The 15,213-nt window shown below is 27.7% G+C and overlaps 1 protein-coding gene across 2 annotated transcripts; it reads left to right on the top strand.

Moving 5' to 3' along the window:
- Positions 1 to 3,879: 3,879 nt before the first annotated feature.
- On the top strand, positions 3,880 to 7,439 carry LOC107020895 (cyclin-D1-1). Of its 2 annotated transcripts, none has more exons than XM_015221423.2 (6): positions 3,880 to 4,464; positions 4,606 to 4,692; positions 5,572 to 5,670; positions 5,766 to 5,967; positions 6,106 to 6,236; positions 6,329 to 7,439. In XM_015221423.2, exons 1-6 carry the CDS (start codon positions 4,201 to 4,203, stop codon positions 6,554 to 6,556), a joined length of 1,011 nt encoding a protein of 336 aa, XP_015076909.1. In that variant the 5' UTR covers positions 3,880 to 4,200; the 3' UTR covers positions 6,557 to 7,439. The 2 variants fall into 2 exon arrangements, with proteins under 2 accessions (XP_015076909.1, XP_015076908.1); XM_015221422.2 differs by having other exon boundaries at positions 5,566 to 5,670.
- The last annotated feature ends 7,774 nt before the right edge of the window (positions 7,440 to 15,213 follow it).

The following is a 15,213-nucleotide window of genomic DNA, read 5'->3' as shown; positions in this document are numbered from 1 at the left end:
TATAATATTTGATTTCTTTTACTATAGAGTAGTGATACAATCTAGTTTAGATCTATTAGGATTTTAATAAAGTGTTCATCTTTAATTTACGAAAGGTTTAGTTATTTTTGTTTTCACACAATATATGTTTAATATTTATTACGGAATCTGATTATATCGAGTTATGAGATAGAAAAGTCTTAACTTGCAGATTAAAATTTTTTTTTTATAGAAAACTCATTTTTAACATTCAAACTAAAAATATCTGATTACGACTAAAGTTTACCACTTTAATCACAACCTTTGATGGTTGTAATTTGTCATGTGTTTGACGATATGCTTTGGAGTTTCGAAGAGAGTCTACAAATACACGTTTTAATATTACGCAGATATGATACTTCAAATTCTTATAAATTTTAATCCCTCAAAAAGCAAGGCGATAGTTAACTACTTACTAACGTTCTATTTTAATATGAGGTCAGTGATGGAGCCAGTATTTTCAATAAGAGATTCAAAATTTGAAGATATAGATGCACAAAGTAGTCGAATGAGATTCGACATCTAATATATATACTTAAATAATTGTTTTAACCATGTGTAAATAATATAATTTTCCGTCAAAGGAAGATTGAACCCCCTAACTATAAGGTGACTCTTCCATTGTCTGAGGCCTAAATACTCTCCTATCTAGATTATATCCTCGATAACTGAAGTTGCATCATATTTTTATTTCGTTTTTATATTCTTTTGATGGAAATGTGTGGTAAAACAATTTAATAAGTTTAGATCAATCTTCAAGTTTACAAACTTACTTTAAAGGAGAAGAGATCCAATCTATTTTTACCTTGTCTTGATCTTGTATTTTATTAAAATGGAATAAACTAAACATGAAGTTGACTTACCCCCAAAATAGATATCGAAAGTAAATCATTCTCACAACGCGTTGCATCCAATTAAATTGTCGAATATGTTAGCCACATTGAAATCAATTAGATCCACATATAAAATGTACACTATGACATATAAAAACTTAGGTGAAATTTATTTTTATTTGATTTGGACAAAGATTAAATGGTTTTATAAGATAAAAAATAGAAGTATGATTTCGTGTGATAAATTAAAAGTTAGATGATTTTATGTAATAATCATTAAAGTTGAATAAATTATATGTAACAAAAAATAGAAAATACGATACTTATCGATATATTATACATCAAAAAATTAATTAAATTTCACATTTAAGGAGTTGAATTATTACTATGATTAGAGCAAGGATATATTTGAGAAAATAATATATAACTAATCATGTTTTGATTTCTTTGTATGAAATTACTTTTTTATTTCAATTAATTACTTTATTCATGTCAATTTGAACTAATTTTTAAATTTTTACTATTAAAAATGTATTTTATTAAATTAATTTTATTAATGATGCTTTAAAACTCTAAGATAGTATTACGTAACACTAATGATAATATGAAGAGGAAAATAAGTATTAGTAAAACTCTTCTTATTTGTTAAAATAGATGATAAAATGAAAATAAATATGTTTAATATAAAGGTAACGTAAACATAATAGTGATCTTATGTTTTGAGTTTTTTTTTTCGTTCTTTGTATAGAGTCACCTTTATTATGGAGCATCTTATCTTTGATGTGTAACTTTCTAATGTGATAAATTTAATCAAACTCATATAAATATCAAACACCGAACGGAAAAAGAACCATAAAGACTACCATCTAGAATGAACACATTTAATTTGCTAGTTCCATAATTATGTCAGAAACAAAAACATGAATTTCAATCTTTCATACATATGGTAGTTGAAAATTCATTTCATTCCAGCAATTAAAGGCAAAGTCAAAATTTGGACTTATGAGTTTGAATTTGATTTTTTATCACAATCTATTTAAGTTTATCTGATAAAATATTTATTATTTATACTTTCTCAATATTCATTCTAGTCCATAATAAGTGGATTGTTAGGATTTTTTTAATAGTTCAAAATAAGTAATATTTTCAAAAGGTGGTGAAAATTGTTGAGTTTTTTCTTCATATTTCTGAAGAAACTAATTTAGAAATAATCGAACGTGTAGTAATGATATGTTATTAATAATTTATATTCCTAACTTATTTGGATTTGTAATTTTTTCCTTAAAAGAAATATATATATTAGAGTTTAGACTGCCATCTCACGTGATACGTTAGCATATGTCATCTAATAAGTGATAATGAACCAACCACATATTTTTACCTTTCTTTTCCTTTTTATTTTAATTTAAATCTAAATTGGTTAGTACAAACAAAAATGTATTTTATATGTTTGTCATATAAAATTTATTTTTAAAAAATGTTATTTTTTAATTGTTAGAAATAATTTAATTTGATATTATTTTCACTCTTAATAAAATAGTTTACGATCGGTCACACATAAACAGTTAAAGAATATTTTAAATCATGATTTTCTAAAGTTATATTTTTTAAACATAAAGAGAGAAACATAAATAGTTATATAATATTTAAAATAGAAAAATAAAAAATGCAATAACTTTTTTTAATTCCATAAATCAAAGTGAATTGAATAATTATTTTTAATATAAAGTCAAATAATATGAAACAGGAAGTATTGAAACTGTAATAAGTTTGAATTGTGCATCATTCATTCATTAACGTAAGATAATGTCCAAGTACTCTCTCAACCTATGCCTGAAATTCAGAAACACACTTATATTATACTAAGGTTCTATTACCTCTGAACGTATTTTATAAGTAATTTTCTACCTCTTTTCGGCCTACGTGACACTATTTTGTGGGGTCAACGTTGATTGACTTTTTTTTTCAACATGTTGCCACGTAGGCCGAAAAGGGGTAGAAAATTACTTTTAAAATAAGTTCAGGGGTAATAGGACCTTAGTATAGTATAAGTGTGTCTCTGGGATTTCGGGCATAGATTGAGAGGGTACTTGTGTATTTTCACATTAATATATAATAGTACTCTCTCGCAATTTATATGACGCTTTTCGAATTTCGAAATTTTAATAAATTTGTCTTTGAACATAATTTTTTCAAACTATCGATTATATGATTTATAATATTTTTTACGTAATTTATAAATATATAAATTTCATTTCAAAAAATTTAAAAATCTCATACGTAAATTATCGATCAAATTTAAAATTATTTATTTTTTTAAAAAAGAAATAATATCACATAAATTGACATTTGAATTATTTTTTTACTTGGTAAAAGAAGAGAGCGTTGATAACTTGTACTAGCCCATACTAGTATGTTTTACTAATAACTACGTTTGGTATTGTATAAATTATAGAAATTACATAGTGAGAGATATAAATTACATCCTATCCCTATTAGTTATAAGAAAATAAAATTACATTGCTTTAATTTATAGTCTTATACGAACATAAATACTTTGCTTTCTTTGTTTCAAATTAATTGTCGTTCTAGTGTTAATCTAATTTATTTTTAAATTTAAATTAAATTAATATAATATTTTTAGGTTAAAATTTATATGTATTATAAAAAATTGTATGAAATATACTACTATAAGCTATAATATTTCTCATGTCAAAATAATGAAGAAGTATATTTATAAATATTGCTCAAAATTAATATAATTTGATATTTTTAAAAGATAAAATATGACAATTAATTTGAAATCCTCGTAAAGGGAGTAATATTATTTTAATTTGATGATACCGTATAAAAGTTAAATATTTCCTTAATTTATATTTGATCAAATTTATTTTATTTAATATCTTGATAAAAAATATATAATTACAGTAGAGTTTGTAATGAAATATATAACAGGTTAGATATTTAATTTTCAGTTAATTCTGTCAAAGTTGAATGACTTTTACATCACAAAAAAGAAAAATATAAATTGAAATAATTTTAAACTTAATTTAACTTTTAAACTAGTTGACATATTTCTAACTATATTTTTTTTGTTTATATATTTTTTAAATACAAAAAAAATTTACAAAATATAAATCATATATAACTATTTATACCCAGTGAATAAGATAGCCACAATCAAACACTCACAAAAAAAAAAAAAACCAAACACTTCCTGCTACTTCTTCTTCAAATCCACGTCAACATTCCGGCAATCTTCTCCGATCAATCTCCGTTTCCGGCCATCACTTTCTCCAATTAAAAAAAATGATTAAAATAGAATGAGGATTTCCATCGGTCACCTATCATGTCAGTCTCTTACTCCGACTGTTTCTCCGACCTACTCTGCGGCGAAGACTCCGATACCGTTTTCTCAAACGGAGGAGGAGAGGATTTGCCGGAATGTTCCTCGTCGGATATCGAATCTCAGTTCGCCGATATCGATGAATCAATCGCCGGTCTTATCGAAGATGAACAAAATTTCGTACCTGGATTTGACTATATCGAGAAGTTCCAATCTCAATCTCTAAGCGCCGCCGCTAGAGATGAATCCGTTGCATGGATTCTCAAGGTATTATTCATCGATAGCACAGTAAACTCCGGCGATCGGCGCATGTTAGATTTTTATTACTTTTATTTGCTAAAATACACCTGTAGTTAACACTACGCTCTGCTCGTACATAACTGAATAACTAATTATTTTATTTTGCAGGTACAACGCCACTATGATTTTCAGCCATTAACGGCGTATCTCGCCGTTAACTATTTCGATCGTTTTCTCTACTCGAGAAGCTTACCGGTAAATCAGTCATTTCCTTTTCTTTTTTTTTAATATCCGATGAGTTATTTTTAATTTTATAAAATTAAACTGAATATATTACGATGATGTGTGGTTATTGAGAATAAGACTAATGAAAATTTCGGTGTACAATTAATGATTGGTGTCATATTTAAGGGTTGTTTAGGTATTTTGTTATTTGAGTTATCTTATAGTCATTTCAACTATAGGATTACATTTGACTTTTGGTTACATGTTAAGTAAACTGTAAATTCATAAACATGGTTTAAAACTTATATTTATACTAATTATTATTGGCTAATCTAGTGGGATTAATCTAACAAGGCAAAGACAAATTCAACTAATTGGGTCCTCATTGTTTGTGTACTGTATATATTAACACTAGTACTAGTTTTTTTTTTTGTAACGGAAGTTATATAAAAGTACAAGATCTTTTTGTTTTATGGTCTCACCAATAATAATTTGATGTAAATTTTTGTAGTCTCACCAAAAAACAATGAGTTGTAAAGGGTTATTTCATTTTGTAAAATAGGAATGGAATAGTACACTTGAAAGTTGATCTAAAGTTGTTAAAAAACTTAATATTTTTTAGTCTGGTGTACTTGAATGTGTTGTATAATTTAATGTTATATTATATAAGCATGCTGGCAATAATTTAAAGTGTAAAAGTATTCGTTCTGGAGGTCCGCTTGTCTCTTTTAGGGGAATTGATTAAATATATATGTGTACTATTTTATTTATTTTTTCGAGTAATCTAATCGAGTTAGAGATGGAGATGGAGATGGAGAGTGTTTATTTACATTGGATCAACCCGACCCCTCGCAGTGTACTATTTTATTTTGTTAGTTATGTGAATTTCGCTTTCAATGTTAGTTTCAGCAAACAAATGGATGGCCACTTCAACTCTTGTCGGTTGCTTGTTTATCTTTAGCAGCAAAAATGGAGGAACCACTTGTTCCTTCTCTTTTGGATCTTCAGGTAATTTGTTTTTATTTGATTGTTTTCGTCTTATGAATTGAAAAGGATGATCATTCATGTGATTTTGACGATTTTTTTTTATTTAACTTCATTAGGTTGAAGGCGCGAAGTATATATTTGAACCAAAAACTATCCAAAGAATGGAGTTTCTTGTGCTGAGGATATTAGATTGGAGGCTACGATCCATAACTCCGTTTAGTTTCCTCAGTTTCTTTGCAGCTAAGCTTGATTCATTAGGAACTTTCACTGCTTTCCTTATCTCAAGGGCTTCTCAGATTATCCTCTCTAATATTCAAGGTTCGTTTTCTTTTTTATCCTACTAAACAAATAAGTAGAAAACATACGGTATTATACATGCATGCGTGAGTATTTATACACAACTATGAATGTATTTTGTTATTATCGTTTAACTTGTTATAGTGATGATATTTACAGAAGCTAGCTTTCTTGAGTATTGGCCATCATGCATAGCTGCAGCTACAATACTATGTGCAGCTAATGACCTTCCAAATTTCTCTCTTGTGAATGCTGAACATGCTGAGTCCTGGTGTCATGGACTTCGCAAAGTAAGAACAAATTTGTATTATATTTCTTGTAGTTACTCTCTATTATAGAATCTTGATTTTAGACTAATAAAGTTATCTGCTCTTTTTGGCAGGATAAAATCGTGGGGTGCTATGAATTAGTGCAAAAGTACGCAATTGCATTAAGGCCACGAAGATTTCCTAGAGTTTATCCACAGGTACGAGTCATGACTCGTGCTAGTACTACTACTACTACTGTAGCATCTAGTGACTCGTCGTCCTCATCATCATCTTCTTCCACATCTTATAAAAGAAGAAAATTAAATAACACGTGGTGGAGTACCACAGATGAGGATAGTTAATCCGTGGGAACGAACGAACGAATGAACATTAAGAATAAGGATGATCCTCAGTAATTTTTCATCTTTGAGGGTGTTTTTGAGTTTTAATTTGACAGATTTGAGTGTTGTAGATTATTATTATATATATAGAGAAGAAGAAGAAATGCCATTGAGTAAATGGCTTTTGCAGATTCCCAAGGGAAAGGGGGTTTGGTACATATTTTATTTTGGGGATTGTTTAATTATAGGTAGCAAAGTAAGTGGAGAAGTGTGGGGTTTGTGATTGAAGTTCAAAGAGAGCATTGATTATTGAATGGAAGAAAGGGTATTGTGGAGCCCATTGCAAAGAATTTGAATCAAAAAATAAAAAAAAATTTGAGCAAGATGAATAAGTCAAGAAGGCTCTTGATATTATATAAAACTATAATATAGGGCCACTATTATTGCTTCCAACTTCAACACTAGCTCCAAGAAAATGAATGAAAAAACAAGGGATGATTGAACTACAAGAATAACAGTTGGCTCTGTATAATCAGACTTTTGGTTTGAGGTGTGTATGTGTGTTTTTTTGGCGGGAAAAGTTGCCTTTTTTTTTTTGTCCTAACAATATACTGGACTATTTTATTTTATTTTTTTAAATTTCAAACGTGTAATGGGATACACGTTTTTATTCTTTTGATTTATTTTTTTTTCTTAATCAAAAGAGGAGGTAAATATGGAAAAATACCACCTCTGATCTTTCTGGCTAAAATTTAGCCTAACCATACAAAGGGTCTTTGGGGCCTTTTTTTAATTTCCTACTCAAAAGTGTGTTGTATTATGGACTCATGTATCAAACATGATGTTACATGTAAGTATATATGAAATAAAATAATAATAAAATGTTTCCTATTTTTATTTGGGATGTCATTTGTTTATTCATAGTGTGTTTCGATTATTATCATATTTTTTTGTAATTACTATCCTTTTAAGAATGTTTTGTCGTGATTTTCGTATTTTACACTATGATTTTATCATTTAACTCAAACGGTTTCATTATACACTCTTTGAGCAAAAGGTCTATTTTTTACTTTCAAAGATAGGATACGATCTGCGTGTATGTACCCTCATCAAACACCACTATCACCATTATCATCACCAACAACATACTTAGTATATACTAAACTTATGACTATCTTATGACGATCGAAAAATTATATTCGAAAGTGAAAAAGGAGATATGACACTTGTTGTTTGTCATTTATTTAATTACTTCTCTCTCTCTAGCTTGCTTTTTCTTTTCTTTTTTTTCACGGTGTGCCATGCACGTGAATGACGATAAAGACTTTTGTAGCTTTGCTATTTGTTTTTACTACTACCCAAAAGAACTTTATTTATTTATTTTTATAATGGAGAAATTGGAAAAGGTGGAAACTATATGGGGAAACAAAAAACATGGCCATAAGCTAAATGCAGTGAAGTGAAGTGGACTTGAAGAAAGGAGAGTTGGTTGGTCCCTCTAGCAATTAAAGATAGGGAGTTCCAATCAATGAATATGACTTGTACTACTAATACTTCTAGTGCATTAATATGAATTAGACTGTGTAGTTACCTCCTAGTTATCTCAATGCTTCATCACCCATCCAACCTGTTTAACTCACGATATAATCTTTTTTAATAAAAGTGATTTCATATTCAGATGAATTCGAATTTGATTAAAAATAAAAAAGTTTTTACCATCACTCTACTGCAATCCTCGATGATCTCTATCCAACCTTTGTGTGTTCATAACCTCATTGAAGTTCTATTTGTTATTCAAATACATGAACATTATGTAACATTACATTAACACTTTATGTATGTTCTTAAAGTCTTTAGCGATAATAAATTTAATGACAATTAATTAATATCAATAAAGATTTTAGCACTTTTTATTATTTTTGTTGTAGTGTAATATTGTAATACATATTCTTTTCCTACTCTTTTAGTCTGTTTTTTAAAAAAAGACCTCTTTTTTTCTATTTATAAAAAAAATTAACAAAAATTTTAATATACTTTACATGTTAATTTATGTAACATATTATCTTAATTTATACACAATCAAACTATGGTAACATAATAATTAGACGAATGAAGTTACTAAAACACATAAAATTTTATAAATAATATGTGTGCAAATCTTATTCTTATCTCGGTTATTTTATTGTGGGCTCGTAATAAACCCCTTCCTCAATAATATGTATAGGCATATGTCCTACGCCTGTGTTCTGACATTCATTGTTTTTTAATCGTAAAAAGAGATACAAAGACCTAAAAAATCGTATTGGCCTTTCTTGCATTCAATATCTACCAGCATTTCTTCAGATTTTTGTCATTGCAATAACTGAACTGCTAATTCATCATGACCAATATTTCGAATTATGTGGGTTCACTAGAATTTATTATTTAATTATGTGTATTTAATTTGATTTCAAATGATATATATTTTTTTTTTAAGTTTAGATTTATAAAAAATAGATATATAATTTATGATAAAGTTAAGTAAGTAGACGAATGCATCCTTCGTGGAATTTCGCATCTTATGTGGTATTTTGTGTATTATGTGATGTCCTGAATGTATTATGTTATATATGACATATATGTTTATTTGTCGAACTTTATACAAATTTAAATACTTATTTGTGCACACCCAAATGAGGATATATACAAGTTAAAAAGCACGTGTATGTAATGTGTCTAAGAAGTTTAAAAGGCATAAAATATAACTAGCATAATGCATAAATGTCCTCTTTAACATGGTTTTAGCTTGCATCTAAGCCTCCTAATTTTTGGTGTAAATAAGTAGATACTTGGACTACTTCAAAAGTTAAACAAGTAGACACGCACGTCTCTTAAGACATAAATTCATGTATACACAAAGTTAAAGGACATAGATATCTGTTGAAGCCAAGTAAAGTGGCACATTAATATATCACTTAACTTCGCTTTAACTAATATTTATATTTTCTTACTTTGGGTATGCACATATAGACATTTAAACTTGTATTTTACGTATTACGAGAAATTTCAAAGGTATACATTCAATAATTCTATATCCTAGTTTAGATTCTTATGATAATGATAAACCATATGTGGTTTCAACATTCCCACAGGCCACAAGAGGTCCTCCTAATAAGCAAAGAGGATTAAATTAGACATTGCATGTTTAGTAAGTTTATATTTTTATAAAGCAAAATGTGAAAATGAGTTTAATTGATGTGTACTAGATTAGTCATTAGTTTGAATTGTTAGTAACCATGTAGTACCAATTGTCAAATCACTTCTCAAATTAAATTATCAATGGACCACATATAGGACCAAACAAAGAAGAAAACTGACTAGGTTGGGCATTATATTTGTCAGCACTATTTATAACTATTTCTGTTTGGGGGTATACCTTCTGCCTTTGCTCTTCTGTTTCATTAAAGACCACTTGACCAACCAACAAAAATTGTGTCACTCGATAAATATTTTTTCATCTTTAATCGAAAACTTTGAATTCGAGTCTTCTTAGTATGCATAGTTATATTTGTCAGGGAGTATTATATTTTAATGTGAAACTTTAAAATACAAATTTAAACTTAATCAAGCTTCATTATAAATATCAAACAACGGGTGAGAAAATAAAAATAAAAAAGGACCACTTGACTGGAAAAATAAAAGATTAATTCTAGGAATTAATGAATGAAGACATTTAAGCTTTGGACATTGATATTAGACTTATCTTATTGAAAATTGTATAGATCATTATATAATGGAGTCCTCTTTCCAACAAAGTGGTTCCCACAAAAAAAAAAATCTAAAGGATATGAACATCCACTTGTTATTTTTAAAAAATGAAGTCACAATTTTTTTAAAAAAAAGAAACATTTTTTATAATATTAATTTTAGAATATGCATATGTGGCTTATTTTAATTACACTAGAATTAAAGACATACGCTCCTCCCTTAATCAGACAAATTAACAATCTTCCCTACAAAAGGGGTAATATTTGAAAGGAACTTTTGATTTTTGTTTGTTGATTAACAACCATGTCTAATAATTGTTCCTAATTTATATTTCTTTATGTTTTAATTTATGTGACATATTAATTTATTTATAAATTAGGTAAAAAATATTATAAGTCACTATAATCATAAATTCAAAATATTAAAAAAATATATACTATAAAAAATTTAGTAATAATTAAAAATAAGCTTTGTATTGAATTTCGAGATCTGAAGTATATCACGTTAATAGGGACGGATTGATTTGGTCTCAGAATATGGATTTGAATTTGAATTGACAAAAAATAATTTGATGAAGACAAACAATAGTACAAGCAACCTCGTGACTATGAATATTTATGTTTTATTTAAATTTAATAAGTGGAAAAAAATTAATATAGTACGTAAGGCTGGCGTTTGACCAGGTTATTTGGAGCTTAAATTTGAAGTTATGATTAGGATTTGGTGTTTGTTCATGATATTTAGAACATGTTTGGACATTAGGGCATATTAAAATAAAAATTCAATTTCAAATAATTCGAAACAAGTCCAAAGTATCACAAACAAACGCTCATATTTCTTTACATATTTTCGATTTATTTTTATTTATTCAATTTAAACTTTACATATTTTTTAAGAAATTGTGACTAACATAATTGTTTCGCCACAATATTCAGATTGATTAGATACTCTTTTTAAGAAAGTATATATAGGAGGCTTATTTTACCAACGAATCTTATTAATTATGCTTTAAAAATTTAAATTTGATTACTAGAGCTTTATGTAGTATTGGAATAAAATGATAAGTTTTTCTGGATTTGTTGAACTGAGCAAGTTTAAAGAAATAGTAATTTCTGATCATTTGTTATTTTAGAAATTCAAAACAACTAATTATCTCTCTTTTATTTTACCCCTAATAGCCGTTGTTCATAAAAATTACAAACACCTCAATTACGAGATGATTTCACACAAATAAAAGTAAAAGACAAATAAGGATAAGAGAGTAAAATTACTTCTTCAATTAACATTTTCGTAGAAAACGTCCAGTAAAAAAATACGATTGATAATTTGAGACGGAAAGAATGCATTATCATTATTCATTTCGTAACAATTCCTACATTATTCCCTATACATAATTAGTCTAACCTTTATAACTCACAATTTTATTGATCTCTAATAATTAATTAATAACAATTAATAATATGTAGTTTAGCCTAATACTCAGAGATCATGATAATCACACCATTACACTTTTTATCCCAAACTTTTAAAGAGAATCCTAAGTACAAAGCCCTTTTTTTTTTCTCCCAATAAAAAAAAAGGGAACAAATTAAACTCTTTAAAGAGAGAATTTTCAACTTTTTGTGGTCATGACAAAGATAGAGAGCCTTTATAAAGGTATCAAAAGTATCTATTTCATTCTTTTTTGAATATATTGGAGAGAATGGTCATGGGGATTTCTGAAAAAGAGACCATATATATAAGGGGCATTGGGAATAAAGGATTCAAAAGTTGTAATGATTTATATTTTTCATATTTTGTGTGGATATATCATGAGATCTTATGTTTGAATGCAAGACAGCACTTCAATATTCTGTGCAAAAAAGAAAATAAATTCTCTTTTTGTACCAACTAAACCCCTCAAGTATATTTTTAGTTTGTCTTTGTATGACTATATATAATAAGCGCGTTATTTAATAAAATTATTTTATGACTATATATAATAAGCGCGTTATTTAATAAAATTATTTTCATTCTCAATCCGTTGTTTGAAATCTGCATTGAAATTTGATTATTTAGGATTCGTCCCATGTAGGACCCGCCTTGGGAATAATTTCCCTAAAAAAAATTATATTCAAGATTCAAACCCGAAATCTCTATTCATTGCACGATATCTTTTGGGTTGACTATTAGCCATTTTATTGGGTTTTTTTTACATGTAGAATACTACTAGACACTAGTGCATGATATCCAAAAGGAGAAGCAATAAAGAGGAGAGAATTATCAAAATGGTCCTTAATGTACATGTATTATTTTATTTTGGTCTTTGTATTTATATATATAATTAAAATGGTCTTTAATGTATTATTTCTTAGTTACGCATCAAACACATGAGAAAATAAGTTTTAAAAACTCACTTATTTCTTTGAAAATACTAAACACACTCTTAATATACGTTAAACATCTATACATCAATTATACTGCAAAATAAGGAATCACAAAGTATATGAAGAACTCCGATCCATCAACGATCAGTATATTTCGTATTTTGAACCATGATGATCAACACGAAATTAATTTTTATTGTTACTCCAGAACTCCTGTTTAATTCTTTTGTTTTTCTTAGGAAAAAATATGGAAATAAAAATAAGACCATGTGGTTCCAATAGGATGACATGACAAAGGATATATATACTTTACTTCTTTACCCATATGAAGGACCCTCAAAAGTAGGCTTTCCAACTAAGAAATTTAATCTTTGGATACCAAAATGTCTCATATGCATGAATAAAGAAAACTTGGTGAAAGTGAAGATTATATATATATATATATATATATATATATGCACACAATAAGTAGCTGTCTCAAGGGAGCGTCTTGCGCATATTGTGTTGCACTTTGGTCATAGAGATAATGCTTTGGTTGGACCTCACAAATTTTTCTTTCTAAAGAGTGGAGACAAAAGCTAGCACACCCCTCTTCAATCATACAATTTCCTATCATATAACCTATGCCATTTTCATTCTTTTTTGAGATATCTCACATAGATATATAGCTTTAGAAAATGACACATCAAGAGACACATTGTTTTTGGTTATGTATATATATATATAGTTGGTGATGATGATGAAGAACAAAAAGCGATTGTTGTGACCGTATGAATTATTATTAGAGTTGATGATTAAAGACATATCTGAATAATTACTTTTTCGCTAGTTATTTACATTTAAGTACCCAAGCTAGCATCATTTATGTATTAATACACAACTACTTGAGCAGATAATGATAGTTCAAGTATAAAAATGGAGAAACTAATAATTGACCTACTCAGCGTAAGGTGTACGTTTTAGTATAGATGATGATAGTTAATGAAGGAAAAGAGAATAGTCGGGAAAAAAAACTACTAGTTCAGATGTGTTTATGACTATTAACTTTTTATCGTTATAAGTAATTTGTAACATGTATAGATAAGTACTTGTGTGTATACATACATAAATTCAAGTAGAGGACAATGAGTGTAATTATGCCTAGCTTTTACACTTCTTTTACCATATTGGATCATGATGGTGGATGAAATTTACATAAAATTGTGAAAGAAAAAAAAGTAAAGAGGCTTTAACTTTTAAGGTATATGGATATTACTACAAGGTATTTTATTATTTTTGATGTGAAAGGCTAAAGTTTAAAGTCAATATTTGATAATAAGTAGTGATGTATTTTAGCCGAAAGCACATTCTCTTGGGGGCCAAAAGGATTTTTTTTTTTTCAATGTATCAAATAGAATTAATTAAAATGTATGAAGATTTTCAAAATGTTGACTAATTGTGGTTACCTATTGAAGTTGATATTTGATTAGGTGTCGTTTTTTCTACTTAAACTATACTTTTCCATTTTGAATAAATTGCAACTCCATAAGGTGTAAGAAATGATCATTACATTCATTTCTAATAAATTAATAACTCGGTATTTTCTATCTGTATTAGAGACTCAATTAATTTAGATTTGCATCAGGTAAGGTTTATTTGAAGAGAAATGCTACCTAACAGAACTTTTTAGAGCTTAAATTCGAAATTTCTGACTAAAAATGAAAAGATGTATTCATCTCATCGCAATTCACAAATTGTAATACATTATAAGTCACATTCATAAGCAAACCTACTAAAGGACTTTAACTACACTTAAAACCAAACAAAATTCCATTGGAATGATCTATAGGCTAACTAGTCAACAAGTCAATTTTTCTCATTATCTTTTCCTCCAATTTTGTTTTAATGAAGAAAAAATAGGGTATAAAATATTGCTATTAGAAAAGAATGTCCAAATTAAAGTGGATAATAATAAGTATCATAAAAAATTAATCTATATGCTAGACACATCAAGATTCCACCTTAAGATATGCATGCAAACAAAAACACATAGGTTTAGTTAGTTACATATGAACGTGCTTAATTTTATAATATTACATGTTCTTTGTACAAGTAAATAAAAAATTAGCAACAAGCTAAGTTAATTTTATCTGATTAGCAAACAACATATCCTTTTGAAATTAGTATAAATTAAGTACCCCACGAGTGATTAATTTATTATAATTGGAAACTTCTAAGAACAAACCCTTGGATCACTACTTTTTGGGATGACAAAAGGACTAGCAATTGGCATCTTTGCTTTGTTTGCATATTGAAATGGCTTACATAACTTTTTTCTATTTATTGTTTGGTAGTGTTTGGCTACTTATAATTGGAGCATATATAACTTTAGTCTTTAGTGAGCTAGATTGCATATATATGCACTTCCTTTATAGTGAGAAAAAAAATAATTACATATTGACATGACTCTCAATTTTGTGAAATCTAATGCGAGTATTGAATATCAAATAGAAAATAGAAAATGATTTTTTTAGATATATCCTAGATACATATGATCAGATTACAAGTGTAATTCGCATATATATA

This window comes from Solanum pennellii, chromosome 5 (genome assembly GCF_001406875.1).
Source record: "Solanum pennellii chromosome 5, SPENNV200".
NCBI classification, from domain to species: domain Eukaryota; kingdom Viridiplantae; phylum Streptophyta; class Magnoliopsida; order Solanales; family Solanaceae; genus Solanum; species Solanum pennellii.
This window is presented reverse-complemented; position numbering and strand designations above follow the sequence as displayed.

Excerpts from the sequence above, each read along its gene's own strand:
- LOC107020895 (XM_015221422.2), top strand. The coding sequence starts at position 4,201 with ATGTCAGTCTCTTACTCCGACTGTTTCTCCGACCTACTCTGCGGCGAA. Across the intron at positions 4,693-5,565 it reads TCTACTCGAGAAGCTTACCG|TTTCAGCAAACAAATGGATG; the intron begins GTAAATCAGTCA and ends TTTCAATGTTAG. Across the intron at positions 5,968-6,105 it reads TATCCTCTCTAATATTCAAG|AAGCTAGCTTTCTTGAGTAT; the intron begins GTTCGTTTTCTT and ends TGATATTTACAG.